The 26,643-nt window shown below is 45.4% G+C and overlaps 4 protein-coding genes and 1 long non-coding RNA gene across 13 annotated transcripts; 2 read left to right on the top strand and 3 right to left on the bottom strand.

Annotated features, from left to right (window-relative positions):
* The first annotated feature begins 286 nt into the window (after positions 1-286).
* immp2l (inner mitochondrial membrane peptidase subunit 2) lies at positions 287-6,088 on the top strand. 2 transcript variants are annotated; one of them, XM_040162397.2, is made up of 6 exons: positions 287-767; positions 1,535-1,666; positions 1,741-1,844; positions 2,803-2,868; positions 4,958-5,060; positions 5,331-6,088. In XM_040162397.2, the coding sequence occupies exons 2-6, from the start codon at positions 1,541-1,543 to the stop codon at positions 5,454-5,456; spliced, it is 525 nt and encodes a 174-aa protein (XP_040018331.1). In that variant the 5' UTR covers positions 287-767; positions 1,535-1,540; the 3' UTR covers positions 5,457-6,088. The 2 variants fall into 2 exon arrangements, with proteins under 2 accessions (XP_040018331.1, XP_040018332.1); XM_040162398.2 differs by having other exon boundaries at positions 380-461.
* LOC120808976 (uncharacterized) lies at positions 4,643-8,635 on the bottom strand. The gene is made up of 2 exons (XR_005710057.2): positions 8,516-8,635; positions 4,643-6,777 (listed from the first exon to the last, which is right to left on the bottom strand). It is a non-coding gene; the product is annotated as an uncharacterized LOC120808976 (long non-coding RNA).
* Positions 8,558-11,124, top strand: pdcd2l (programmed cell death 2-like). Of its 2 annotated transcripts, none has more exons than XM_040162395.2 (2): positions 8,558-9,129; positions 9,489-11,124. In XM_040162395.2, the coding sequence occupies exons 1-2, from the start codon at positions 8,673-8,675 to the stop codon at positions 10,097-10,099; spliced, it is 1,068 nt and encodes a 355-aa protein (XP_040018329.1). In that variant the 5' UTR covers positions 8,558-8,672; the 3' UTR covers positions 10,100-11,124. The 2 variants fall into 2 exon arrangements, with proteins under 2 accessions (XP_040018329.1, XP_040018330.1); XM_040162396.2 differs by having other exon boundaries at positions 8,624-9,129; positions 9,492-11,124.
* LOC120808971 (nuclear factor of activated T-cells, cytoplasmic 3) lies at positions 10,165-18,179 on the bottom strand. The gene is made up of 10 exons (XM_040162384.2): positions 17,799-18,179; positions 15,059-15,680; positions 14,588-14,980; positions 14,191-14,353; positions 13,083-13,282; positions 12,829-13,001; positions 12,616-12,756; positions 12,482-12,537; positions 11,232-11,805; positions 10,165-10,484 (listed from the first exon to the last, which is right to left on the bottom strand). Exons 1-10 carry the CDS (start codon positions 17,860-17,862, stop codon positions 10,393-10,395), a joined length of 2,478 nt encoding a protein of 825 aa, XP_040018318.2. The 5' UTR covers positions 17,863-18,179; the 3' UTR covers positions 10,165-10,392.
* A 504-nt stretch (positions 18,180-18,683) lies between these two features.
* On the bottom strand, positions 18,684-26,633 carry dus2 (dihydrouridine synthase 2). Of its 7 annotated transcripts, none has more exons than XM_078083090.1 (16): positions 26,471-26,633; positions 25,804-25,998; positions 24,629-24,674; positions 23,882-23,973; positions 23,770-23,813; positions 23,371-23,431; positions 23,155-23,202; positions 22,458-22,523; positions 22,218-22,288; positions 21,949-22,035; positions 21,581-21,749; positions 20,545-20,666; positions 20,317-20,457; positions 20,119-20,206; positions 19,808-19,881; positions 18,684-19,725 (listed from the first exon to the last, which is right to left on the bottom strand). In XM_078083090.1, exons 2-16 carry the CDS (start codon positions 25,924-25,926, stop codon positions 19,500-19,502), a joined length of 1,458 nt encoding a protein of 485 aa, XP_077939216.1. In that variant the 5' UTR covers positions 25,927-25,998; positions 26,471-26,633; the 3' UTR covers positions 18,684-19,499. The 7 variants fall into 7 exon arrangements, with proteins under 7 accessions (XP_077939216.1, XP_077939215.1, XP_077939220.1 ...); XM_078083089.1 differs by having other exon boundaries at positions 25,804-25,980; XM_078083094.1 differs by having other exon boundaries at positions 25,804-25,966; positions 26,471-26,591.
* Positions 26,634-26,643: the final 10 nt, after the last annotated feature.

The raw sequence follows: 26,643 nt of genomic DNA, 5'->3' as shown, positions 1-26,643 counted from the left end.
ATAGAGGAAGAGAAGAACAAGTCACATGTTTAAATGTTGTGACTTAATTTATTCTATTCTATTCTCTACATATTCGGATATATATATACTTTATTTACTGACAGGTTTGACAGTCTCAGTATATTATGTAAATTCACTTAAAACTACTGTAAAATTAAACTCCCCCCCCCCCCCCCCCCCCATTGTATTATATATGCAACATATATGCTCAAATATAATACATTAACTTGCATCAAATTCAATGTTCAAAATTAAAACAAAACATTTTTACACTCCTTAATTCTAGTCCATATAGTAACCGAGCGTATACAAAGATTGTGATTCATCACTGTAATAAAAACGACATATTTATACTGAATGCTGATTTGTTGGACCGCGTCAGGCGGAACACTGCCAGCTTTAGGACCCGGGGTACCACACGGTACGTAGACCACAACCGGAAGACGGACCTCACGTTGCTGGTAGGTGCACGTTAGCATCGCTAGCTATAACAGTGAGCGCCGCCGCCTCGGTACCGTTAAGGCTTATGAAGGCATTGAGCAGAGACTTCCGGCCCCTCGTCGACACGTCGGTCCGAGCCGCTCGTCCCGGCAGCGCGTTACGTCACAGACGCTGTGCGGCTAGCTGTTAGCACTGCTAGCACACGCAGGTCAACCTGTCGCTTACAGCTGTTAAGGTGGAGCTCTGAGGCCTGACAGGTGGCGTTAGTCAATCAATCAATGAGGGGGACGTAACTAAGTACTACTCAAGTACTGGACATATTGGAGGTACTTGTACTCAACCTGAGTATTTACGTTTGAGGCAGTCAGGCTTATTTGTCATCTCAGAGGGAAATATTCTCCCTTTACTGCATTGATATCATAGTATTATATTATTCTAAAATAAGCTGTTCTGCGTACTAAATACTTTTACTTTTGGTGCTAAATTAAACTCATTAAATGTGACCTTTTCTTGAGCAACATTTGAAAGGATGAGTACGTTTCCCACCTCAAGGCTCTAGTACATTACTTGATTATTTATCTTTCATTTATTTATTAACACTTAGTTGCTTATTTTTATCGGTAAATACTGTATGAAATGATATATTATTCAACAATGAGGCATTCTGCACGAGGTACTTAAATAGTATTGTGATCATATTTTTGTACTTTAACTTAACATGAACATAACAAAGTAACATGTAACGTTACATTTTACAGAGGGAGTTTGTATTTGCAGCTTCACTTTGTCAATTTAATCTGAATCTCTTTGATTTTGTTGGTTCAACAAAACGTTGGAAGACGTGAACTTGGTCTAAAATGTACTTGACGTGTACACTTTTCTAATATTTTGTAGAATTGATAGAAAAAAATAGCTGGCAGATTAATTTGATGAACGTGTAAGATACAGTTCAATAGGATAAATTATTGCCACAGGCGTCGATGGATCACTGGCCTCACTTTAACAGTTCAAAGATTACCACCTTTTAACCTCCCTAAAGAGTCTTCCTTCCTTCCCGCCGGTTACCACTTCCTGTTCCTCTCTGCCCGTCCAGAGGACCATGGCGTCGGGGGGTCGGCGCTACCTGCGGGCATTCGTGGGCGGCTTCTTCGTGGCTGTTCCCGTCACCGTCACCGCACTGGACCGGCTGGCCTACGTGGCGCGAGTGGAGGGAGCGTCGATGCAGGTGATGAGAAACCGGTGGTGTCACATGCTGCATTATTCTCATCAAACATAAGCATTAAACAGCTGTGCCCACAGCCCTCCCTGAACCCGGAGGGAGGGTCCGACTGCGACGTGGTGCTGCTGAACCGCTGGAGCGTGAGGAACTACGAGGTGCGACGCGGCGACATCGTCTCCGTTATGTGAGTGGCGCGTTGAGCCAGAACGTAAAGCCCCGAAAGATGTGTTATTCAAATGTGAAGCAGAAACTTGTTTTTATACAATCAGAAATGTATTAACACGTCGTTTTTCTGCATTAAGAGCTTCACAAACGCCCGGCAACACAATATCGAAAGTCCTCGTGCAGGTTTTACCATCGCTTTGTATATTGATTCATTGATGAGTCTCGAGCCAGCTTGAGAAGTCTTCTGTTGTTTTGTGTCTTGATATTACGGACGGGCAGCATGAGCAACAAAACAAACTAGAGACGAGTGAACAACTCAATAAAGGGTTCACTGCGTATGTACAGACTTCACTTTTCTCCTTGAAGCGACACACTTCAGAGATGCGTGTCATTGTTGTCTTTACCTCAATGCTTTGTGTGACGTTTGTTGTCAGTGACGAGTGACTGCAGGAAACATTCACCCACAGCATCCAAAACAACACTTCGGCTTTATATATTTAAACACGTGTGCTTGCGCGCGTGTGTGTGTTTGAGAGATTTAAGGCGTGCAGTTTTTTTCTCAAGTATCTCCAAGAGAGTCCACTCAGTCCAGGTCCCTGGGGACCGGCCAATGGGTGATCAGTTCTTTGGAGGTGTGTGAAAAAACATTTGCTTAGCGGGCTGTCAGTCAGTTATGATCCCTCCTGTATCCCCACTGCAACAGAGGGAGGGGAGGTGAGAGGGAGGAGAAAGCGGCAGGTTAGGAGGAAGAGGGCAGAGAAAGTATTGTCCATCGTCATGGCAGCAGAAGGGTCGAAGGTCAATCTCTGTTCTCAGGTACATAAGTAATAGTAATTATACTCCTTGCCTTTTATCTGCTGCTTTCAATTTCTAATTGAAACATTTGAGTATCGAGTATCCTTCAGTCTGTTGTCTTACATTTTTTATATATATATATATATATATATATATTCATGTGTTCATTACTGTTCCCTCAGGTCCCCCAAGAACCCCCAGCAGAAGATCATCAAGCGGGTGATCGGCCTGGAGGGCGACTTCATCAGGTACTGACTCCCTGATAAAACAAGCAGACATCTTCAGTATTGTCCTCGGATTTAAAAAACTGATGCAGACATATATATATATATATATATATAGAGATAGATTAGTGCTGGGCAAAGATTAAAAAATGTAACTCAATTAATCGCATGATTTTCTGTGATCAGCAGTTGTTTGTAGCCAGTGGGCTGCTTTAGCTGGTACTTCTGGCTCGTGGTACTTCTGGCTCGTGGTACTTCTGGCTCGTGGTACTTCTGGCTCGTGGTACTTCTGGCTCGTGGTACTTCTGGCTCGTAGTACTTCCGGCTCGTAGTACAACGGTGATAAGATACTTTTGGTTTCCAGTGGTTACAAATAGCTTTGCTTTTATCGACTACGCCATCTGGTAGAGGTTGAAGATGGAAATGTCCATTTTAAGGTGCAGAACCTTCCTTCATTTTGTCTCTTAATGTGCAGCAGAATTAAGCCCCCCCAATGCTCAAAAGAAAGAAGAAATGCTGTTAATGCAGGATGAGTCTTTGTTGGCATTATGGATTGCTACATTAACGCATTTTTTACCCCAGCTATAATATATAGTATAATACAGCGGTTCCCAAACTCAAGAATGCCGCGGCCCACTTTGAAATCTGAAAATCTTTTGCGGCCCACCCAAACCTTTAATCACAACTCTGATCAAAACATAAACTAGGGATGATTAAATGACCTTAAGAATTTTACCGACAGTGTATGTTTTGTATACCATTTTCTCCGGAGCTCATGTGCCGTGTTTTCCGCACAATAAGGCGCATAAGATACTGCAGTCTATCAGTGCAAATCACTGTCAAAATTCGAGAGCGCAAATCAGGTTGATGCGCGCGCGTAAATCAAACATCCACCGGCAAAAGTCCGTCTCGAGCGAGGTATTTGCTCGCTTGCGAGACGTGAACTTGGTTGCTCGCGAGGAGAATCTCTGCTCGCGCTCGAAGGTGTTTTCTACGCATGAAGTGCTCTGAGAGAACGACCGCTTTGTTTCTCCGACGCGCCCTGAAACAAGCTCCATATCTCACGCGCTTGAGCGCCGCTCAGCATCTCGCCGTCGTAGACGAGCTTTGTCATGTTTGGCAGAGCGCCTTGAGCGCCGTGTACAACCAGTATGGATCAACCGATTAACCAATCTGTTCGTTTAAATTGTTTGTGCTTCATCAATTAATGTTTCACATAACTAATGTGCCGCATCATACATATTTTTATATTAATTTCAAACTTTTCAAAATTTTGAAAATTAAAAACTTTTTATTTATTTATTGTAAATGACCTCTCGGCCCACCTGCAGTACCTTCACGGCCCACGGCCCACACTTTGGGAATCGCTGGTATAATATATAGATGGATATTATCTAGATCTCTATATCAAGGCTTCATAACGTCCTCAATAAGAAATATCTTTTCTTCTTTTAACTCGTTTTTAAGCGAATTTTCATGCAAAATTGAAGCAACTTACCGAAAATAATGTTCTCCACCTCCCACGTCAACCCTCTCCTGAGGACAATATGGAGACTCCAGGTTCACATTTTACCCACTATAGATAGCCGACAGCTAGCCTTTATCGCTAGCTGACAGCTAATTATCCCAAGTAGCAGTGAGCATCCGTGCTGAATCCAGATATTTAATGGATGTGGGGTGATTTATTTCTCCGTAGCTGAGATGAAACCAGGAGCAAAGAAGGATCGAACGGAGTGTGGTGATGAAGGCCGCCGCCCAGTTATACAGACAGAAAGACGAGGGAGGAGACATAGGTGTATCTGGAGTCACGGCATGAATAACATTTATGTATCCAAGGCCACACACACACAAACCCATCCTTTAAAAGGCCCATGATATTATAACTCGCGATGTTCTCCTGCTAAATGACGATGATGATGGACCTTGTCCTCATAAACATGACGACCTGATAGAAGCAGCCTCCTCCTTCCCTCCACCCTTATCGGCCTGTATGTGTCCTTCGGTCGGCAGCTCGATGTGACTCAGGAAGGATTTCAGAGGCCGATGATTAACGATAATGAAAGTAAAGCCTAATTGTTGCTTTTTAACAACATTTGTCTCCCGGTTTCTGCAGGACTCTGAGCTACAAGAACCGGTACGTCCGGGTTCCTGACGGTCACTTCTGGATCGAGGGGGATCACCACGGACACAGTCTGGACAGCAACAGCTTCGGACCGGTACGAGCCGACAAAAAGGATCAAAGCATTGAGGGAACTAAAGCAGCCAAAAGATTGAACATCAGGACAGCAGAAAGCCTATACAGCAAAAAACACAGGTTTACCCTCTATACCTGGACTAGGCAGCACTTACAACACTTTGTAGTTCGGCTTTCTTTATTCTCGTTGTTCTGGATCGGTTCTCTCTGGGTTGAATGCATTGATTGAAAGTCGCTTTGGATAAAAGCTTCAGCTAAATGGAAATGGAATATCCTTTTTTTTTCTTCCCAGGTGTCCGTGGGGCTGCTGCACGGCCGAGCCTCTCACATAATCTGGCCGCCGAATCGTTGGCAGCGAATTGAAGCATCTCTGCCGGCGGACCGAGGGCCGCTGGACACGGAGGAAGAGGAGGAATGAAGACGCACAAAGACGTCGTCCTCATGTCATCACTTTTATAACTGGAAGCTGAGCTTTGAAGCCATTCAAAACCTCAGCTTGTGACACTCAGGAGTCACCGGACCATTTAAGTTCTTTTATTCAAACTGTTGGGACTGAATATGGAGGAGGAGATTTGCAGTTTTCTGTAGATTGGGGAAGCCCCTCCCCTTCCTGTGTTCCTGGGACTGAAGTTCAAAGAGAGCTTTTTTGATTTTTGAAATTTCAACGTGAATTAAGACATTTTGATATTTGTCTAAAGACACTTTTGCACATGAAGAAAGTCTGTTTGTAATCTATTTGTCGTAGAATCGGTTAGTCTCATGTAGCGTTATCTCAGCTGATGCGGTTTATCCAGTGCAACTTGAAATTCACCTGAAGGGGCGGGGCTTCAACTGGCCAATCATACACTAACATTAGCGGATCATGCTAATGTTAGCAGCTCTGTCCTCCTCAGTCTAGACTCCAGCATCTCCAAACAATGTTTCTCTAACATTCAGTGTTATTGTAAAACTGAAGTATGCCTTTTGAGGGAATATTCAAAAAGTATGAATGAAAGAGGCATTAGAATGAAGTAACTGCACTGTTCCTTCAAAGAAGCATTACTTCAATACGTTACATTTGATGTGTTCTTATTCAAACATCTTAAAATAAGGAAAGACTGAGCACCTAAACATCTGAATCAGATGAACTTGTGTGACCTTTCCACGTTCGGCGGGTTTACACTGCTGTTCTTTGAATGGAAGTGCTGCGTCATTACCTTCTTAATGGTAACAATAATTGCTTAAGAAATGATAAAAAAACAAAAACCTAGAGAACAATCTGCTGCGATCAAGAGAAGAATTAAAGCCCATTATTCAGCTGATTTCTGAAGACCCTTAAATGACCAAACTTCGTGTTCTAATGGAGGTTTATCCTAAGTTTTGAGCTGGTTCTTAATGATTGAAGTTTTATAATCGTATTTCCTCCAGGAGGTTCAGAAGACCCAGACTGGAAAGAATCCCAGGAGCCAAGCCCAGGTGTTTGTGGTCTGCAGATTGTCTCCATCGCTTTGAACTTTGTCTGAAAGAACCGATATAAACCCTGTTGCTTTATGTGCTGAGACGTCCCATCACACAGCAGCATTACAAAGACCAGGCCCCCTTCTTCGTACAGTCAGATCATTTTCAGGATGAGATGACGTAGATCAGGCTTTTTGGTTCCCCAAAGCTGGTTTGGCTAAATCACCGTAGCAACACATCCAAAAACTTGAACCAGCTCCGGCGCAGGTTCATTTGAGCTGCTGGATTAGTTCGCCACATCCCTGAAATGAAGGAGCGATATCAGTTAAATTAACGTTTTCTAGGGAGAGACTTCCCCTGAGATCACAAAAATCCGTTATGACTGCACTTCCTGTACGAGCGGCATCGACGCTGAGGCTGAAGAAGAATCATTTTACAAGAAGACCTTCTGGAGCCGTAGCGCCACATCAACACCACACACTGGAGCCGAGCATCGACTGTCTCATCGATGGTTTGAGTGCGGATCAGCCTTTGAAGAATCGAGGTAGGCTGACATCAATTATCTCGTTAATTTGAGCTGGATAATGGGACATTTAGTCCACTTGGTTGAACCATGTACAAGGAACAGGGCTCTGGTCTCTTTTCAGACTACGTCCAAAGGCTCTGTTCCGTCTCACGCTCCTTTGGATCGGCTCTGTAGTTCCATGAAGAAATGTTCATTTGAATAAATGTTTATGAGGCAGAAAGGTCATCTTTAAGCTGCTCAACTTTAGTTTATGTTTTTACTGGCTGAGTTCAGTGTCGGACAACAAGTACAAATTCTTCTGTTTATATCATCCAACATGTAAAAAACGAAAATCTCTATAAAAAAATCTATATACATATGTATGTTCTAACTCATATCCTCACTATATATATATATATATATATATATATATGTGAGTGAGTTGGTAAGTTTATAAGTAAGACCTAACCAAGACACTGAATGAATGAATTGAAGGAAAAGGCGTCAAAACATTCTGCTGAGTCAGCAGTGACATCTAGTGGATGAAAGAAGTTGGTTCTCTTATTTTCTTTAAACGTTTTTCAAAATAAAGCTACCGCTACCTGAGGACATGAGAAAAAAAAAAGATTTAAAAAAATTATAATAAGTATAATAATTCATTTTTGTCGAACATGGAACAACCTCTGTCCTTTGACCCCCATAACGGACCAACAGCAGTTTCTTTGGCTCATGAGCACCTTCAGGATGTTTGATTCAAGCATGTTGACAAGGTGAAAATGTTATATGTGCAAACGTACATATACATATCAATTAGACCCGTGGTTCTCAAACCTTTTCTGTCGGGCCCCACTTTGGAGGAAGAAAAATGTAACAATGGTCCATGCTGAATTTTTATTAAAATAACAACATGTGTGCTTTTATTAATAATACGTCAACACGAAGTATTACTGTAAGTTTTAACTTGAACAGTCAAGTTCAAATCGAACACTTGTCTGAGCTCTTTGAGTTAAAGAGAAGTGGACATAACTAAACAATGCTGTGATGTTTTACAGCATAGTTTACATTTACATAGTTTGCATGCCTTAGTATCCTTGAGTAAAGCACTGAAGCCCCAGTGCTTTACAGCAGCACACTGCTCCTTAATTACTAAAAAAATCTACATTTCCCCCAGCCCCTCGGTCGCGCCTCACAGTTTGAGAACCACTGAATTAGACACACGTGTGTAAGTAACGAGATGTAGAAGCAGCGTGCCACTTTTATGATTCGTGTATTTCTTAATCAACAGGTGTCTTCTTAACTCTGCATTTTATGCAGTTGTTCTAAATATTTTACAATTGACGAAAAAATAAAAATGTAAATAGGTTTACTGGAAAAAGAAGTTTGACATATTTGTCCATATGTCGATGTATTTGTCTACTTCAACGGATATGACGGCACTGTTCTTTTCCATTTCTTAAATAGCACAGATGCCGAGTTCCGGTGGGAAGTTTGCGAATTCTCACAAATTAAATAAGTGAGCTTCATAATTGTCTTACCTGCTTCGTTTATAAAGTAATGCATTTTTCCTGTTTAAATAGTGGCTTCCACCAAATAAAAAACGGCGCAGTTTTGTCTTCCGTCTTGAACTGCTTCCGGTTTTCTTTACGCGACGGATGAACCGTCACTTCCTGTCGGAGCTCGGGAGTGTGGCACATGGCCTACCCGGCTCAGGAGAGCACTCTGGTCGGTCTGTGTGACGGAGAGATCGACCCCCGGCGTCACCGGTGCTCTTTCTTGACCAACAAGGTGGGGGGTCTCCCGGACTGGCCGCCCGACGTCTCCCCTCCGGCCCCCAGCTGTGCTCGCTGCGGAGCCCCGCTGACTCACGTGGTGCAGGTGTACTGCCCCCTAGGGGCCTCGTCTTACCACCGGAACCTCCACTTGTTCGCGTGCCCGCGGGCGGCGTGCAGCGGACGGACGGACGGATGGAAGGTGCTCCGCTCCCAGAGTCTGGAGCAGGCTCCGAGCAGACCGGACCCTGCTCAGGGGGCCCCTCGGCCGGCCACTGATTGGTGTGACTCCGCCGATGACTGGGGGGTGGAGGAGGAGGAGGATGATGGATTGGGACCAGATGGAGGCGTGGAGGAGGCAGCAGCTCCTCAGACACACGGTGAGCAACATAAATAGATACATGGTCATTAAATTAAAGCTGCCTACAAAGAGCATCACTTTTGATTCAACATGAATCAGAAACGTCTGTAAATGTTTGCTTTAAAGATTCTGTAAAACCTTCCGTGGGGGAGTAGCCTCTTGTTTCCTTTCAGAGTATTTCCATTCTTTATTTTTGTTTACAACTTAAATATTTATTATTAACAAAATATTTGGTTAAGTTTCAAAAAGATTATTTATACTTCTACAAAAATCTTTTTATATGAATTCATAAATAATTGTATATTTATATGTAAAATATGCACTCCAACATAAAAGGATTTATTATTTATGAAGTGAACTTCTCCGGCCTTTTCCCAGAAGATCCGGAGCTCGAAGTCAGCAGCCGGCTTCAGGATCTCTGTCTGGCCACGCCCCCCCAGCTCGAGACCCTGCCCCCCCAGCAGGAGGCCCCCGTCCTGCGCGCGTACTTTGTCAGCGTGGTGGAGGAGTCGGACCTGTGCACCGAGGAGGACGCAGACCTGCGGCACGCCCAGCGGCTTCTGAGGGACTACGAGAAGAGGGAGGGGTTGGTGGTGGTGGGCGAGACGCAGAACGGCGGCGGCGAGGAAAAATACGAGAAGACGAGAGCCCGACACGGAGACGCCGTCTTCTCCGGGTTCATGAAGAAGATCGCTCTCTGTCCCCAGCAGGTGCTGCGCTACTGTCGCGGCGGGCAGCCGCTCTGCGTCTCCTCGTCGCTCAGCGCCGCGCCGCCGGCTTGCCCCTCCTGCGGAGGGGGCCGGACCTTTGAGCTGCAGCTGATGCCGGCCCTGGTCGCTCTGCTGCGCTGGACGGACAGCGGCGGCGAGGCCGAGCCGGAGTTCGGGACGGTGCTGGTCTACACCTGCCGGAGCAGCTGCTGGTCCGGGTCGGTGCTGGAGGAGTTCTGCTCGGTCCAGAGCGACCCGGACCAGCAGCTCTTCACCTGACGCAGTGGCTTCGGGGGGGGGGGGGGGTTGCACGATGTTTTTCCTCCACAGAAACACATTTCAAATGAAAGTAAAATGGTATTTTTATGTAATGAAACAAGTTATTTCAGTGATGTGTGTTTCTCACACTCTCACTCACGCACACACACACACACACACACACACACGTCTTTTTACTTCAAGCTTTACGACACGTTTCTACAGCTCCATAAACTAAAAAGGTCATCGGAGGCTTCTGATTGGCTGTTCAGGCACTTGAGGTTTGGCGAACCAGCAACAAAGTCTTCACGAGCTCATGCGGGCGGCTCGTGCTCCCAGTCGTACTGGTGGCACCGGTCCACGTGGTCCAGCTGGACGCCGATGTCTCTGCCGATGATCTCGCTCACTGCAACGAAAACCGGAAGAAGATTATTCGTGACGTAGCGGTAACCATGGGTTACGGCCTTTCAGTTCCTTCCGGAGCTTCTTCCTCAGAACCGAAGAGGTTTAACGCTTCTAATCAACCTAATAAAGACGTTATGTCAATATTATAAAAACAAAACAAAAACAATTGCAGGAATTTACCAGATTTGGAACAAAATAGACAAACCTCTTCAGACACCTGATTGGTAAAGACCATCAATAACCATCATTAATAATTAATAACAATCATCTCGTCACCAGATCAGGCTGCAAAGGTCAAGGTCAAACATATGGGGGGGGGGCAGAGACGACAGCTGACAAATTTAACCCATCTGCATCTTACAGAGCAGCAACAAGCAGACTATTAATAACACACACACACACAGTTTGAGACATTTCCCAGAGTGCATTGCAGGTGAAACTCAAACTGGTTTGTTTTTTTAACATGTACTATTTCAGCCTGTAAACATATTGTGTAGTAGAAATGTTACATCAATGCAAATTACTTAAAAGTACACAAAGAATTTAACTGCATTCATGTGTTTATCGTTTTAGAGGCGGAGCTTGTTTTAATGCCTCAAACTGCTGCTGCTGATTAAATCAATAAAATAAATGAATCAGAATTTATTTGTGTCAGAAATCACAGTCTGAATTAGATAAAAGTCAAAATTATAGAGACTAGAGGCCTAACAACTCTACAGGGGGGGGGGGGGGGGTCCGAGCCTCTTACCGTCGTCCAGCGTGATCTCCTGGAGGCCCAAGGAGCCCAGAACGGGACACTGGTCCGGCTCCTGCTTCACGCCTGCCGCCCCTCCAGAGTCGGGGAACGACTCATTTCGGGGGTTAGAGGGGGTCACAAAGACTTTTCTGGAGCTCAGAGACGGGGTTTTTGGGGGGTTTTCCTTCTGAGGCTCACCGGAGGAGGTCTGATGGGGGGAGGTGAAGGTCTGTAGGGGGACTGAGGAGGTCTGAGGAGGCTGGGAGAAGGATTGAGGAAATACTGAGGGAGGGGAGGGGTGATGCTGACGAGGCAGGGTCTGAAAAGAAGGCCTACAATGCACCGGGAGGTCACAGGGGTCATAGTAAACCACGTCGAAGCCAGGTGGATTGTGTGAGATGTGGCTCGGGTCCCAGCGCTCCTGTTTGACTCCGCCGGTGGGGGGGGGGCAGCGTCTGACCCCGGGCAGGAAGGTGAAGCTCTGCGTCAGACTTCTTCTTCTCTTTCCATTGGAGACGTAGAACTGGACCTGGACCGGGTCGGTGGTCTTCTTGTTGTAACGAGGAACCTCGACCACGATGCTGGACTGAGTCGCAGAAAGGGGGGGTGAGAGGGTGCGACTTTTAGTTACTTCACAACACCCGTATCCACGGAAACAACGATAGAAAAGGCCACATTTACAGCAATGTTTTATCAATGTGAACTGTCCCTCATCAAATAAACCAATAAATAAAAAATAGAAGTCTATGAGAAAATGAAGTTTATGGAGAAAACTTCTACTTCTCTCTTGATTTATTCCCTCAGTAAACATTGTAAACATGAGTTTATGGTCTCGGTCTCCAGTTTCAAGTCTGCTTTCGGGCGGGGCTACATGTCGATTGACAGGTCTCTCTACATCCTAATAAGCTCACTGGCAGCGGGCAGGAATTATTCACATCTTGTACTCTAAGTTTGAGTACTAGCACTGTAGTACTTTTATTGTGTTTTTGTCATGACTGAGAATTTAGACCCACAGCTTCGTTCCTGTTCTGATGTATAAATGTATCATGAGCCTGAGCTCGGAGTGACCAGAGTCGAGGTAGATTTATCAGTTAGTTGGTTTGTTTCTCTAAACTCCCTCTAGATACGTGTGTTTATACACACACACACACGTATGTGTATACAACACGTATGACTGCGGGCCCCAGCAGGAAGCTGCAGGAGACTTTCACTGATCAGTGAACGCACATATTCCCATGATGCTTTGTTATGCTGCTACGTACTGCGCCGCTCTTCTCCGGTACCACCCTGGCCTCTGCCTCCCACAGCGAGCGTCCATCTGAGGAGACAAAGAGGACGTCAGCGGGACGTGGGACCGACCCCTGACGTGAAGACGTTCGAGGCAAAGTCCCCTCACCGGGCCCCTTCTCCATGAACACCGCCCTGGACTGCGCCGAGATGTTGAAGCCGCTGATGAGAAGCTCCTCCCCTCCGTCCGCCGAGCAGCTGGGCGGGCTGAAGCTCTCCACCACAGGAAGCTCTTGGCCCGAGCGCTGGGCTGAGGAGAGGAAGCATCAGTCAACCTGAGTCGCAGCTAGTCCTCCAGAAGGGACGGACGAGGAGGACTCACAGCACTCCACCGGGGAGGACGCGGTCTGCAGCCACAGCGCCTGGTTGTCCGGCTGCGGGAGGCCGACCCTGAACACCACGCGGACCCTCGTGTTCTTCCGGCCCACGTCCATCTCGCCCTTCTTCAGCTCAATGTCGGCGTTGCGCAGCTTCAGGATGCCGGCGCAGTCGATGCTGTGGGGGAGGGGGGGACCGTTAAACCGCAGCGACGCTCCAGGAGAAGCCCAACCGGAGGGCAACCCTACCGAGTGTTACCTGGCGGCCATGTTGTTCTCCGGAAGCAGAGGGATCTCCAGGACTTTGGTGCCCCCCATGATGCGCTCGTGGCAGGCGGTGGTGACCGTCTTCCCCGTCACGCGGTGCGCTTGGTAGAAGGAGTGAGGCCGCAGGAAGCGCTCGTCCGCCGTGCCGATGAACAGCAGCAGGTTGAGCGGCTGCTCGCCAGGTCCAATCAGCTGGGAACACAAGGAGGAGAAGAGGGGGGGGGGGGGTCACCACCGTGAGATGTACTAATAAAGTGTGAGCAGCATGTTCTATGTGGTACCATAAGGACTAAGGAGGACGAGCACACTTGTCAATCAGCGTGTAGCCCCACCCTAAAGCATCCCGATTGATCGTCTGTTTGACTCTAAATGGACCATCATTCCCTAAATGAACATCATGCTGTATTGAAGAAGACTTAAAACGCTGTTTTCCCAATGTGTCAAACCCATGAATCCTCTACGGTGAGGTTTACATATTAGTTCTACAACTACAAGTACCAAAGTGATTGCGTGGCGGTCCGATTCTGAAGGTGTTGTTGTTGTCTATCTGAGCCCCGCCTGCATCATGAGACCAAAAGTATTAATGAACATAGACAATAAACAACAGTAAATAACATGAAGAAATAAGCAAATACAAATAACGATAATAAATAATGACAGATAGTAAATAAAAATAATAAATTATAATAATAATAAATAAATAGATACCAATTAAATAAAAAAGTACTGGCATAATATGAATGAAATAGACATTTACCATACGTGCATCTAGACACGTGACAGACATAGTGGGCGGTAAGAGGACACACACTGAGCCTCAGAATGGACCCCCAGAATAGCCCGGCCGGTGTCGGGTACCCGGCGGCCTTCAAGGGCTTTGCCTCTGATCCAGAAACAGGAGCTTCTGCCCGAGAGCTTCTGAGGGACCACGTGTTTGTCTCCTCTGAAAAAGGATTCCTGTGGTTTCAGAAAATGCCCGATGGCCCCAAAGGCGCAGTCAGGACCAGAATGTTCCTCTCGCTCAGAGATCCCACCCCTAAAGTCAGGAACAACATCTAAACCCTGTAAAGAGACTAATGTGCGTGTGTCAGTCAGCCTACTTTGACGACAGGATGTCCTGAAGTGGCCGCCTTGATGGACCCCCTGCTGCCCTCCGTCTCATAGTGCGCCCGGTGGTAGGACCTGGGCTGGACCTCAACCTTCAGCTCACACTGGTCGTAATGGTCGGGCAGCGGCCAGTCCAGGGGGGGGGGGGACGAGTTCCTGAAAGGCCACAGACATGCAACGATCAGAAGCAGTGGGACGAGATCTTTACACTAGTTTGTGTGAGAAACATAAGCTAGCTATTTCCACCCGTTTCCAGGCTAACCAGCACCCGGCTGTAGCTTTGTACTCAACCAATAGATATGAGAGTCAGAGTCCAGAATGTTCCACTTTGTTTGAATTGTTTCAGCACTAAAGGAATTGACTAGATGGACCTTGTGAAATGAGACCGACCTAAACAGAGGAGGGTTCCCGGGTTTGGGTTTGTTCCAGCTGAAGTGGGATGGCACCTGAAGGAAGAGATCTGCCAGGTCGTCAGGTTCCTGCGCCTCTACGCCGGGGGAGTCCAGCAGGGGCTCCAGGCCCGGGTCTCCCTGACCCGCCAGCAGGCCCAGCTGGGCCCCCAACGTCCTCCTGGTCTTGGACGGGACGTCCAGCTCCTGGTAGCCGGACATCAAGAGGGACCCCAGTGCGCCGCCGGGACTCCCCGCCCAGGTGTCATCCGTCACGCTGCCCAGCGGGGAAGCGCCCGGTGTCGGGGAGTGGTGGGGGGAGGGTGAGCGGGCATGGCGGTCGGTGCCAGAGTGGCGTCTCTTCCCGCAGGGCGACGTCGGCCTGGACGACGGCCTTGGGAGGAAGTTGGTCGGCATTAGCGGGACTTGCTAGCTAGTTAAGTTTATAAAAAGGTACTGATCAGACACGTACCGTGAGGCGGGCCGGCGGCCCAGCCAGCTCTCCTCAGTGACGCTGGCGTGGGGCGAGTGGCAGGGCGACTGGTGGGGCGACAACACCGGACTGAAAGCCGAGGGATGCTGGTACTTCTGCTGCCACAGCTCCACCCCGAAGGCCCCGCCCCCACAGCCCGGCGAGCCCGGAGGCAACCCCAGGGCGAGGTGAGCGGCGTCTCGCAGCTCCACCTCCCCATCGCCGGCGGCGTGGGAGAAGGACTCGCAGGAGGAGAGGTCGGATAACCAGCTCCTGGAGGAGAGGCTGCTGCAGGGACTCGGGCACAGCGCCGGGTCCCGGTAGCAGGGGTCAAGTGGTAGGTAGAGCTGCCCCCTGGACCAGGAGGCCTCGGGGTAACCCCCTTCTGCCCCGACCCCCGCCAAAGCTCCTGGGCTGGCGGCGGGCTCCACATGACCGTGGGGCGCAATGGAGGTGATCTGAATGCTTGGGCAGTCAAAAGTTCTGGGGTTCCCCTGGCCACCGTACTGGGGACCCTGAAACTGGTAGTCGGCGGGCTGGTATGAGAAACTTTGTTGCTCCTGGCTGACGAGCTGCTCCACCAGAGTGGAAGAGGACGGGGTCCTCGCGTTAAGACCCGGACCTGGGAGGGGCGGGAGATGAACTCACATGTAAATCAGACGCAGGGATCATTTGCATTTGCAAATACGGTGGTTTTGATTCTATTGCGATGCTCCTCCGTCACCTGGACAACAAACCCTAAAGAGCAGAGGAACTCATTCACGACCGTAATGCCACATATCCAACGTGAGGCTATCGGTTAGCTCTTTGTTGTTTGTTTTCCTTTGTGTAAAACTATGACATTTTGACTTGAGGTCAAAGGTTGAAACTTTAACAATGACTTCTACTAATTATGAGGCTTGGATTTTGTTTTTTGTTTCCTTCGCTGTAAAATGATGATTTGGGGGTTTGTAAGCTCCTAGTCGACATAATAGGGCATCAAGTTGGGCTCTGGTAACCCTAACCCACTCCACGATATGAGGTTTCCTAAAAGGGTCTGGTGCTCAAAGATACTACTTCAGTCCACCAGGGGCGCCAGAAAGGACACGAGAGGAAAGCTCCTGGTAGTAACTTCATCAGTAATTGATCATTTCATTATACGAAGGGGTTTATGTTTTCAACGTGTAGGTCCTCTAGAGCTAGAAGTAGCAGCGTTAGTTTACGTGCTTTTATCAACAGAAATGATAGAACATGAATCTACATTCACGAAAATCTTTGGTTGTTAAATGTGAAAATATGTTTTTCTCTGATTAATATTGCGTGAAAATATAATGATACGTTTCAGACTCTTAGTCGAAGAAAACAAGACCCTTGAACCAAGTGACCTCAGAGATCCATTATGACAATAATATGGATTGATTATATTTAGATATATATTCATTTGTTTGATTATATTCAACAATCCTCATCTCACGCACTTCAGTGAGCTCAGCCACACAGCTGCACACCACAGGCTGGCTATTATTACCCACAATGCACCTCCAAGGATCTCATGCAAAATGAAAGGGGGCAATGGTGATGTGCTTCAGCAGCTCCACCTGCTGATTTTGGGGGGGGGGGGGGGGGGCAAACCATAAAACTATAAAATGTGAAAATTGTTGAGTTGTGAACACAAACCATTCATTTAAAATTAATCCCCAAAGATTGGATAATTAATGGACAATGAAGATGAGTAATGGCCTGCTGAAACTACATGGAAAAAACAATTTAGTTGAGTTTAATCCTAAAATAGTTCATGATCATGTTATCGACAAGTCCAAAGAAAAAAAAAGACCGATAACACTGATCGATGAAAGTTCTGTGAGTGTCCACTGGGTTATTCTAAAAAGTGAAAAATACGTTTGACAGCAGACAGCTGGAAGTGTCACATCTTCCAAAGCCAGACGAAACTACTTCCGGCTTTCAAAGTAAGATCCTGGGCTGCAACAACTTGACAGGGAAAGTGTGTATTTCACAGATCTAATATGCACAGAGAACATTATCATATATTGTCTAATTCTAGACAATATATGATAATGTATGACATTAAGGACAGTCTTTTTTTAAGAGACTAATACATGTTATCTGTACTTTGTTACTATGCACAACGACACAGATATAAACCGACACCTGATACATAAACGCATCAAGCATGAAGCTATTTAATTTCAGTAATAATCATAATTGATCATATCTAAAGGACAACCATAAACGTCAGTATTTGACCATGGAAATGTAAACACGTTATTATATTCAACCTCAGCTATAAAAGCTACAATGTTTATATCAGGAAAATAATGATGAATATTTGAAAACAAGCTCAACCAGGTAGAACAGTAAATTCTGCTCTTCTATTAAATGTGATAATCTAAAAGCAAGAAAAAACACTAGAATTTAAATCTAAACTAGAGCTAGTTAGAAATAATATATAAAATATAAAACGTATACTTTCTATATATGATATGTATAACGTTTAATACATAAATCATGTTGCACAGTAAAATAAATACCGTTTCTAATGTATTTGATCAAACGAAAAGAAGAAACGTCATATAAAAGAATCGATATGCTTTAGTTTCCGGGTTTGTTTACGCACTTCGTCTTATTCTGAAGGGACACAATCGCCCTAGTTTCCGCTGTAACGGTAGCTAGCTCTCGCTAGCTTGACGCTTAACGTTGCCCGATTAACGTCGCCAACAAACGACACGTAACGCAACGTTACCTGGCGCGTCCTCCTCAAACACCAGCCTGAAGTCCAGCTCCTCGGTGCCGTTCCCGTTGGACATTGAACCACCGGGGGACGAGCCGTTAAACCAACCTGTCTGTCTGACCAAACTGTCTCACTCACTTTCCATCCGACCAAAAGCAGAACTTGGGTCTCAACCGAATCAACGAACGGACACGTCAACCGATCCCCGGTTTAAAGTAGTTCCCTGGCATGAACTCGAGCAGTAAAGAAAGCTCCGCGCTGCGCGGTAGAACCGGGAAGTCCCATCGTAGCGGGAACTTGTCTTCGGTTGACGGGAGTTTCTTTTTTACTCTCCTCCAGGTTGATCCCCGTGCTGCATTTATGGTCCCCTCGTAAAACTGTTACGCTTCAAGTGACGTAAAAACGTTTTAGAAAGTAAACAATGTGCGGAAGCACTAAACCGACTAAATTAAAACGATTTCTTAAAATTGCAAGATCTCGTTTGAAATTCAAAAGCATGTTTTCAAGTTTTTATTTTTTACTTAAATAGCAATATCGGTGCAGTACCTCCAGTTAGTAACCTGAATATTGTGTCTCCATTTTATGATTTAGTTATTTGTTCATTATTCAAAACTGAATTGTTTTTCAACATAAGTAAACTTTGTATAGTCTATAATTACTCTGGTGGTATATACAATAATCTATTAATAACGTTACTTTTTAAGTTTTTGTACTTTGTTACTGTCAGAATACGGCTATTAAAAAAACCAATAACTTTGTATTTGCTAGTTTAGTTTGTCTCAAGACTGAGGGAGCTGCATTTGAAAACATTGCAATTGTCATTTTCCCAGTGTCAGTGAAGGCACCATTTGCCAGCCCGGTGATGACGTTAGTAGCTGGGCGTCAACATCTCCCAAGTTCAATTCAGGATTTTTTAATCATTAGAGCAGTGGCGGAAGTAATTACAGATTTCACTGTAGTAAAAGTACTACTTGTAGTACACAGTAAAACGTTCATCACTATAAGCAACACAGTGTGGTTAAAGCATACAAACTAATTTCATATTTTTTCATATAGAATATATATACATACATACACACACCCACACTTGTATTATTTATTTATGAAGTAACTAAAGCTGTGAGATGAAAGTAGAATTGTACTTTATTACTGAAGTCATACTGCATACTGAGAAAATGAGGTAATATATTTAAATCCACACAGTTTGTCGTCTGTCAGTTTTTAATTGTTTTGTATTTTAGACTAACTCTAGAACTCAAATAAAATAAAATCAGCCTTTTCTTCAAAACGAACACAGGGATTTTTAAAGCGCAAAACTTAAAAAAAAAAAAAAAAACTCGTTCTCTAAGGCACCAAAGTTCAGGAATGCGTGAAATGGCCAATCCTGAATATGACGGTTAAGCTCCGCCCCCCCCAGTGGCGATCAGTCACACTGGAACCTCGTCAGTTACCGGGGGAATTATGTTGAAATAAAAAATATGCAATTAAAGATGTTGAACAATAAATGCGTGAAAATAAAAATAAAAACAATAGTTAAGGCGGCCCACCTCGCCGCCGTGCGTGATGACGTCGCCCCACCTTCAACGAGTCACAAGGTGAAGCTCAACGACCCAAAAACTTTTTACCCGTAAATAATGTTGAAAATCCCACAGAATATATTTTTACCGAGAAGTTGTTCTTGGCGCAAAGAAAATAAAATAAAGATCCTCCCGTTCACACGGACACTCCCTGACTCTTCCCGCTCCGCGTCTCCCGCTGGGCCTCGAACACGCGCCGCTTGTTGCTGTCCTCCTCCCCCGCGCCCCGGTCGGGCTGCCCCTCCCTTTTCCTCTTGCACACCAAGCCGGAGTCTTCCTCGCCGATTCGACCCTCCGGGACGCCGCGCACTCGCAGGAAGACGACGGCCGCCGCCTGCTCGGCAAACTTCTTCGACTTCTCCCTGGGAACAAGTAGAAAGGGGAGGGGATTCAGAGGGCGAGGAGGTGTGGCTCTGTGTGTCTGTCTGTATGTGCGTGTCTGACCACAGAGTAGATCTGTATCTTTTTCCCTCCACGGTGACGATGGACTGAAACGATCGATCCTGAGATCGTTGAACCTGAAAACAACACAATTTACTTCAATCAAGAATATGGATTTGACAAGTTTTATTGTTATGAATGGGAAGATAAGAGAATCAGCCAACGAGCACATCAGTAGGAGAATCTTTCAGTCAGACTGTCCGTTTCTTCTTTAGTTTTGTTAGAAGTTACTAATAATTCCTTCAGAGAAACTGATGTTATGGAGAAGGTCCATCACTAATGACAGGCATGTGGCCGGCTTGTTCGCTTCTCACCGTCTCATAGAGCGGCTGCTGCAGCTTCTCCTTGCGGCTCCACTCCAGCAGGAACATCTTGGGGGTGATGTGGGGCGGATACTCCCTCCTGGAACCATAAACTCCATGACATCATACATTTATGACGTCACATTCACTTCATGGAAAAACTAGCATCCTTGATGCGAATAAAGTGGTCCTGGTTGGAATCGTTCTCACCTCTCAAACCGGACCACCATGGTGGTGACGTCCCCGTCCATCACCAGGCGCTCCGGCGCCCCTCCTCTGTGCGCCGCATCCCTCCTGGCCTGCAGCTTGTCCTGGGTCTGCTGGTAGAACTCCTGCAGCCCCAACGCCTCGCTGGACAAGGGGAAATGTTAAAAAAAAAAGCCAGAGGGGTCGATACCGGCGCCAGGAGACATCTAGAGAGAGAGAGAGAGAGAGAACCTGATCTCGGCGCTGGTCTGAGCCGCCTGCACCCGCCTCCCCAGAGGAGACTCCACCTTGTCCCTCAGCATCTGGCACAGGCAGTACTTGGTGTTGAAGGCGTGGTTGTTGTACCGGATGGCCTAGGAAACCAGACAGCCGGTAAGAAGGTTCCACACAGAACGTTCATCACTGCGTTCAGTTAGGGTCAATAAGGGTCAATAAGGCTTTGACAATAGTCAAAGGCTTATTGAAATGTCTGTTTGAATATGTAAAGTTGCTATGGAAACGTGGGGGAGTTCAGGAGCAAACGTAAACAAAGTAGTACAATAAATGATCGACTTCTGACACAACGAGCTAGGGCTGGGCGGTTTGGCCAGAAATCCATATCACAGTATTTAGAAAGATTCTGACGGTATCCCGGAATGTGACCCTATTGCTTTTTGAAGTACACACATTAATGAATTAACCCCTAAAGGAACCACCGGCTACCCAAACAGCTGTTCGCCGCTCGCAACTGGCTAGCGAGCTAGCTAGCTTGTTAGCTCGTTAGCTCGTTATGGCTGCTAGTGTTTCTGGTCTAATTTACGTCAGATTTTCCAAAACCAAAATCCCTCCAAACAGACTCAGCTCCTCTGTTGGGCACAAGTTGTGTTGGTGCATCTCTGGTCTCTCGTTGTTCCTCCTGTATCGCTCTTTTCCGTGTTTTCATGTAGCAACAGAGTTACTTCTTGTTGTGAGCTGTACCCAGCATGCAGTTCAGCAGGGTCATTTTTATAAATGTACAATTATTAGGTTGTATTAACTTGTTTTTGTGTCACAAGCTGTTGTGTTGTTTTACCCTGTTAGAGTCTTTGTTGGGAGTTATTCTTTGTTGTAATAAAGTAATGACCACGACTCAATCTCTACGTAAGACAAGTAGGGCGAAGAGCAACATCAGTTGTTATGGCGTAACAACGGTACGTGAGAAGTTCATACTGTAAGGAAATCTCAAACCGTTTGTAAAGTCAAAGTCAAACAATTCATGAGAGAATAAAACAAAGCCACGTATGCTCACGTGTTTGAGGTAGTCCTCCATGACAGTCTCCAGGGGGAGGGGCCCCCCCGCCCTGAACACAGAGGCGTTCCACATGGCAGCTCGAGCCAACATGACGGAGGAGGCGCCGCTGGTCCTCCGGAAGTCCTCGATGTCCTTGTTGGTCTTCACCAGGTCCAGAGAGCCTCCACTGGGGAGAGGAGGTGCTGGTACTCAGGGTGTACTTCATACTCAGGGTACATATTCATAGTGTACATCTTACTACATGTTTTTGCAGCTGACTGGAGGCGAGGAGCTTTAGAGGAAGAGAGGAGCTTTAAAAAATAAGGAGGCGAGGAGCTTTAGAGGAAGAGAGGAGCTTTAGAGGATGAGGAGGCGAGGAGGCTCACTTGGCGATGACGGGGATGGACACTGCTCCTGCGGCGGCTTGGATGTAGTCGAGGTGCAACGGGTGTCGAGGTCGCTCGTCCTTCAACCTGAAGATCATCCACCAGGAAGTGAACACATGAGGAGGACCAACGAGGGACGAATGAATGATGAAATGAACATGCAGATATGCACCATGAGCCACTAAAAGAAAAGACTGAACTCCAAGTTTCGAAATATCTGCTTTAAACCTTTGATTTATATATAAATAAATAATAGATCACATGTTTACCTTCCGTGAACAGCGACCGCAGCGACGCCCGTTTGCTCGATCCTCTGGACCAGACTGACTGTCTCATCCAACTGAAACCAGTTAGAGGACACGGAGAACCAGTTAGTGAAAGAGACAAATAAACGAAGAAGAATAAGATGATAAGACGAAACACACAATTTAACAGCTTTTTAACGAAAGAATATTAATCTGACGTTTCTGAACAGAAACAATGATAACACTAATTAGTTCACATCTCACCGAGGGAAGGATTCGGATTTTACACGTGATCGGTATGGAGACTCCAGCCACCAGCTTCCGCAGGATCTACGGTAGAAGATCATCTTCATTTAACACTGTCAGAGGGGACACAATGTCCAAAAAACATTGCGGGGCAACTCAGAAAATACGACATTTTTCAAACATTCTTAGAAAATGAGTAGAAACAACTGAAAATATCCCAAAAGAAAATTATGTTTAAAAGTTATCATTATATAGGAGAAGGATTTGTGATTTATTTTGAAGAGACACTATCAGGCAAACGTTAAAAATTCTTAGTAAAACCTTTAAAAAATCGAAATGTCGGAAAATTAGCAATAATAAATATATGTGGGGAATTTTTGGAAGAAAAAATATGAAATATCAAACGTTAATTAAGAGTATTAATAATATATTTGCAAATATAATTTGAGATAATGTGACAAATGCATATTCAAAAATATTGTAAAAAATCTGAGGGAAAAGAAATATGAGAATGATTTGATGTATCTGAAAAAAAATGTCCTAAGAGTATCATAAAAAGGTATGTGAACAATGCCAGAAAAATAATAGTATTTTAAGTCAAATGTGTCAGAAGTACAAATACAAAATTAAATACAACAACAACGAATTTTTTTTTTAACTCCCTAAGAATATTGATATATTTCAGGCTGCGCACACAGGGAGCCGACGTACTCACCGCCTCGATCTTATCAGGATCCGACAGGAGAGCAGCTCCCATCCCGCCCTGCAACGAGCCAGAGGTCAGAGGTCAGCCAGAGGTCAACCAGAGGTCCCGGGTCAATAAAAAGAAGTCAAGAGCAGAGCAAGTCTGTCAGTGGTTGACAACGTCAGGGTCAAAGGTCCGCTAGAGGGCAATGGTCAGCGCGACAGGTGGATCCTGACAGGAACTCACCTTAGTGGAGTATTCTTTGGGACATCCCATATTCACATCGATAGCAGCCACGTCGGGTTCCCTACGGGACACAGACGGGATGTCGTTAACCAGATCAAGTGGGCTCAGCAATGCATCATGGGTAACAAAATGGCTCACTCCTTAAAACACATTGTGATGTTCTTGTAGTGACGTTGTATTTTAAAAGGCCAGAATTGTTTGAGAGATAAAAGTCAAATGTTCATGTTCAGAATGTCGTAACTCAAACTAAACTCCTGGTGTTCTTCGTCTTTGGAGGAGGACATTTAACGCCTCATTTTACTTAACTGAAAAACTGGAAAGCTTGAATCTAGAATGTCAAATGATGTTTGCATGAATGAATCAACAGCCCGACGGCTCAGCGACGAGCGGTGAACTCACACGAGGCGGGCCACCACCAGCGCTCGCTCCGGGTCAGCTGTTCCCTGCAGGAAGAAGGGGGGTGAGAATCTAATAGCAGCCTTACATCCGACGGGAGCGTTGTCAGTCTCACCATCTGGAAGACGACTCGGCCCTTCTCCCTCTCGCAGGTTCTGAACATCACTCGCTCGTCTGGGGCCACGAAGTCCACCGTCTCCAGAACATCTGGAGAAAGAAGCAGCCTCGAACATCTGTCCTGTACCTCCGAGGTGATATCGGTTCATAAACAAACTATATACGTTCATGAACGTATAAACTATATATTTATATTGAGTTACTTCAGAAGAGGTTTCTCTGATTTATTGTCACGTGACTGTCAAACAAAGACTTAAATTTCATTGACAGGATAAAAGGTTTATTTTGGGGCAAAATTATTCCATTTGAAATTTTTCTTTAAATTGATTCATTTGCAAACTTAGGAGTGGGCGGGGGGGTACAGCCCTTCATCTACAATAAAAAATATATATTCTACAAGAGATTGTAGAGATTTGCATAATTAGTACTTAAAGTATATTTTAATCCTAATATTATTGTTAATCTGGCTTTCAATTTGTTTGGTTTGTTTTTACGTTACAGCCTTAGTTCAAAGATTTAATTATTGATTTAAACATTATTTAGCCAAGCTGGTGATTTCAATGAAGAACTCAATATTGTGACTTTTTACATGTTACATGTTTTGCTGATCTCGAACAATTTGATTTTTTGTTGTTTTTACTCAATTAAAGCACTTTGTGCTGAGTTTTGTATGAACGGTCCATATGTAGGATTACATTTAAGTAACTGTGGTATTGTTACTTGTACTGAAGTTCTTCCATCTCACCGTTCACTACTCGTTGACATTTGGCCATTTTGATGTCGATTAACTCCTGAAACAGACAAAAACAATAAATAAGGCAGATGTCTGGAGGAACACGTCAGACTAGAACAAAACAAAGCTTTTATGATGACACTTTCTCAAAATAATGACGTAGAATCATTAATGGAGATTTATTATCGCAGAAAAATAAAATATTCAGTAACTGTTTCATAATGACTTATGGCCGGAATTCCCAAAGTGTGGTGCGGGCACCCCTGGGGGAGCGCGAGTGGCCTCTAGGGGGTGTGCGAGAGGAAACATGTAATGGGTGATCCAATGGAGTAATAATTCATATTAAATATTGGGGGTTTTACACAAAATAGAGACATGAATTATAAAATGTAAAATTAACAATTTAATGAATAAATACACTTCTCCATATACAATACAGCTCTTCCTTTTACGTACACACTCGTTTGTGTAGCTAACGTCAGCTAACAGCTTACTTTTCAGGCAACATTTATAAAACATGCTGAACTGGCCGAATCGGGACACCGTCAGGTGGACATCTGAAGTTATCAGTCGTGAGAGAGGAGAGGGACAGAGAGAGACTGAGGAATCCGAGGCGATAGAAACCGAGAGAGTCTCCCCCCCCCTCCCCCTTTTATGACTGTGCCACTATTTGTTCTTTACGTGGTTTACTGGGTTGAAGTCATTTCAAATTACTCTAACTGATGATCAGTCGTGATGTGTAACTTTACATTTTTAATAATGTAGCCGCTATGTATGGTTACTAGTAAATGGGATATGATGCAATCTGCCTCTGAGCCTGTGCCTGTGTCCATCTCATTGCTCCTTTAAAGTGACATAAATGGAGTTTATTGAAACTTTGCTGCAGTGTTTCAGGGTATTTATGTAGTATTTTCTTTGTCCGGATTCAGAATTACAATGATATAATGTTGCATTTGCCCCTTTGTTCGGTCTGTGTTCACACTGACATTTAACAGCGGACTAAACATTGTAAACAAACAACACTTGTTAGAAAACTGTCATTGGTCCAATTTTAATGTAGCTATAAATATACGTTTTCTTTTCAAGTGTGAGGGGATTGGGGGGGCATGAACACAGTTGTAGAAGCCTAAAAAATTTGGGAATGGCTGACTTATGGGATGTGTTTTTTTGTGGCTCCCGGTCCTCACCTCACAGTAGACCACATCAGCTCCGTAGTCCAGAGCCAGCAGCCTCATGGGCAGGGTCCCCACCCGGACCATCGGGGCCAGGGCGGTGATGTTGCTGAAGCTCAGCCGGCCTGCTGCTGCCATCGTGGAGCCTCACTTCTCAGGCCGGACACATCAAGCCAAACTGCGATCGGAAACCTGCTGGTTTAACGCGCTCTTGGTTTCAGGGAAAGTGCACGTTTAACAGCGGACAAACAACGTGACACGTGCAGATTTGCACCGTCAAACACAATGCAACGAACACAACTATTTCATAACAGGCTCAATCTCTCCAACTTGTCATTTAATGGCAATTAACGATGTGAAAGTATGCCGGAGTAACATCAGAGTGCTATCGATTGACTAACGGGGCATGATTTCGCTCTGCTTGGTCTGTCAGCAGACCCACCAGCAGGGAACCTTTCAACCGACCCACTTCTTATCGGAGTTTGGTGATTCGTATGATCCGAGCTATGCTATTACTAGCATTAGCTGCTGCGTAAACAGTGCGTTGTTTAACACGTTGTTAGCTTAACCCGAGCACTCATACAGTGCATATGTATGTGTGTGCTAATGTTACAGTACACATGCTTCTTTGTGTGCCAATATTAACCTGTACGACGCGTAACTTTGCTTTGGATCCACTCACCGGCATTTACGTTGATGACACTCGCCAGAGCGGCCGTAACGTGGGGACACCGCGGCGTGCAGGTTTAACTTCCGGTATGGATGCTACGTCACCGCAACGTCATAGACCACGGGCGTGTAGAGTACCATGGTTATGTCCAGCATGTGGAGGAAAGTCCTCGACATGAACAGTCA

This window comes from Gasterosteus aculeatus, chromosome X (genome assembly GCF_964276395.1).
Source record: "Gasterosteus aculeatus chromosome X, fGasAcu3.hap1.1, whole genome shotgun sequence".
NCBI lineage: Eukaryota > Metazoa > Chordata > Actinopteri > Perciformes > Gasterosteidae > Gasterosteus > Gasterosteus aculeatus.
This window is presented reverse-complemented; position numbering and strand designations above follow the sequence as displayed.

Bases quoted from the DNA above. Each gene is read 5' to 3' on its own strand.
- immp2l (XM_040162397.2), top strand. From the start codon at position 1,541: ATGGCGTCGGGGGGTCGGCGCTACCTGCGGGCATTCGTGGGCGGCTTC. The intron at 1,667-1,740 runs GTGATGAGAAAC...CTGTGCCCACAG, and splicing joins TGGAGGGAGCGTCGATGCAG to CCCTCCCTGAACCCGGAGGG. The intron at 1,845-2,802 runs GTGAGTGGCGCG...CTGTTCCCTCAG, and splicing joins GGCGACATCGTCTCCGTTAT to GTCCCCCAAGAACCCCCAGC.
- pdcd2l (XM_040162395.2), top strand. From the start codon at position 8,673: ATGGCCTACCCGGCTCAGGAGAGCACTCTGGTCGGTCTGTGTGACGGA. The intron at 9,130-9,488 runs GTGAGCAACATA...GCCTTTTCCCAG, and splicing joins AGCAGCTCCTCAGACACACG to AAGATCCGGAGCTCGAAGTC.
- LOC120808971 (XM_040162384.2), bottom strand. From the start codon at position 17,862: ATGTCCAACGGGAACGGCACCGAGGAGCTGGACTTCAGGCTGGTGTTT. The intron at 13,283-14,190 runs GTAGGCTGACTG...TTGTGTTCCCAG, and splicing joins CAGGACATCCTGTCGTCAAA to CTGATTGGACCTGGCGAGCA. The intron at 10,485-11,231 runs GTAAGAGGCTCG...TTTTCGTTGCAG, and splicing joins GGAGATCACGCTGGACGACG to TGAGCGAGATCATCGGCAGA.
- dus2 (XM_078083090.1), bottom strand. From the start codon at position 25,926: ATGGCAGCAGCAGGCCGGCTGAGCTTCAGCAACATCACCGCCCTGGCC. The intron at 20,458-20,544 runs GTTCTCTCTCTC...CCCCTTGTCCAG, and splicing joins CAGACCAGCGCCGAGATCAG to CGAGGCGTTGGGGCTGCAGG. The intron at 19,726-19,807 runs GTCAGACACGCA...ACTTGTTCCCAG, and splicing joins AGATACAGATCTACTCTGTG to GGAGAAGTCGAAGAAGTTTG.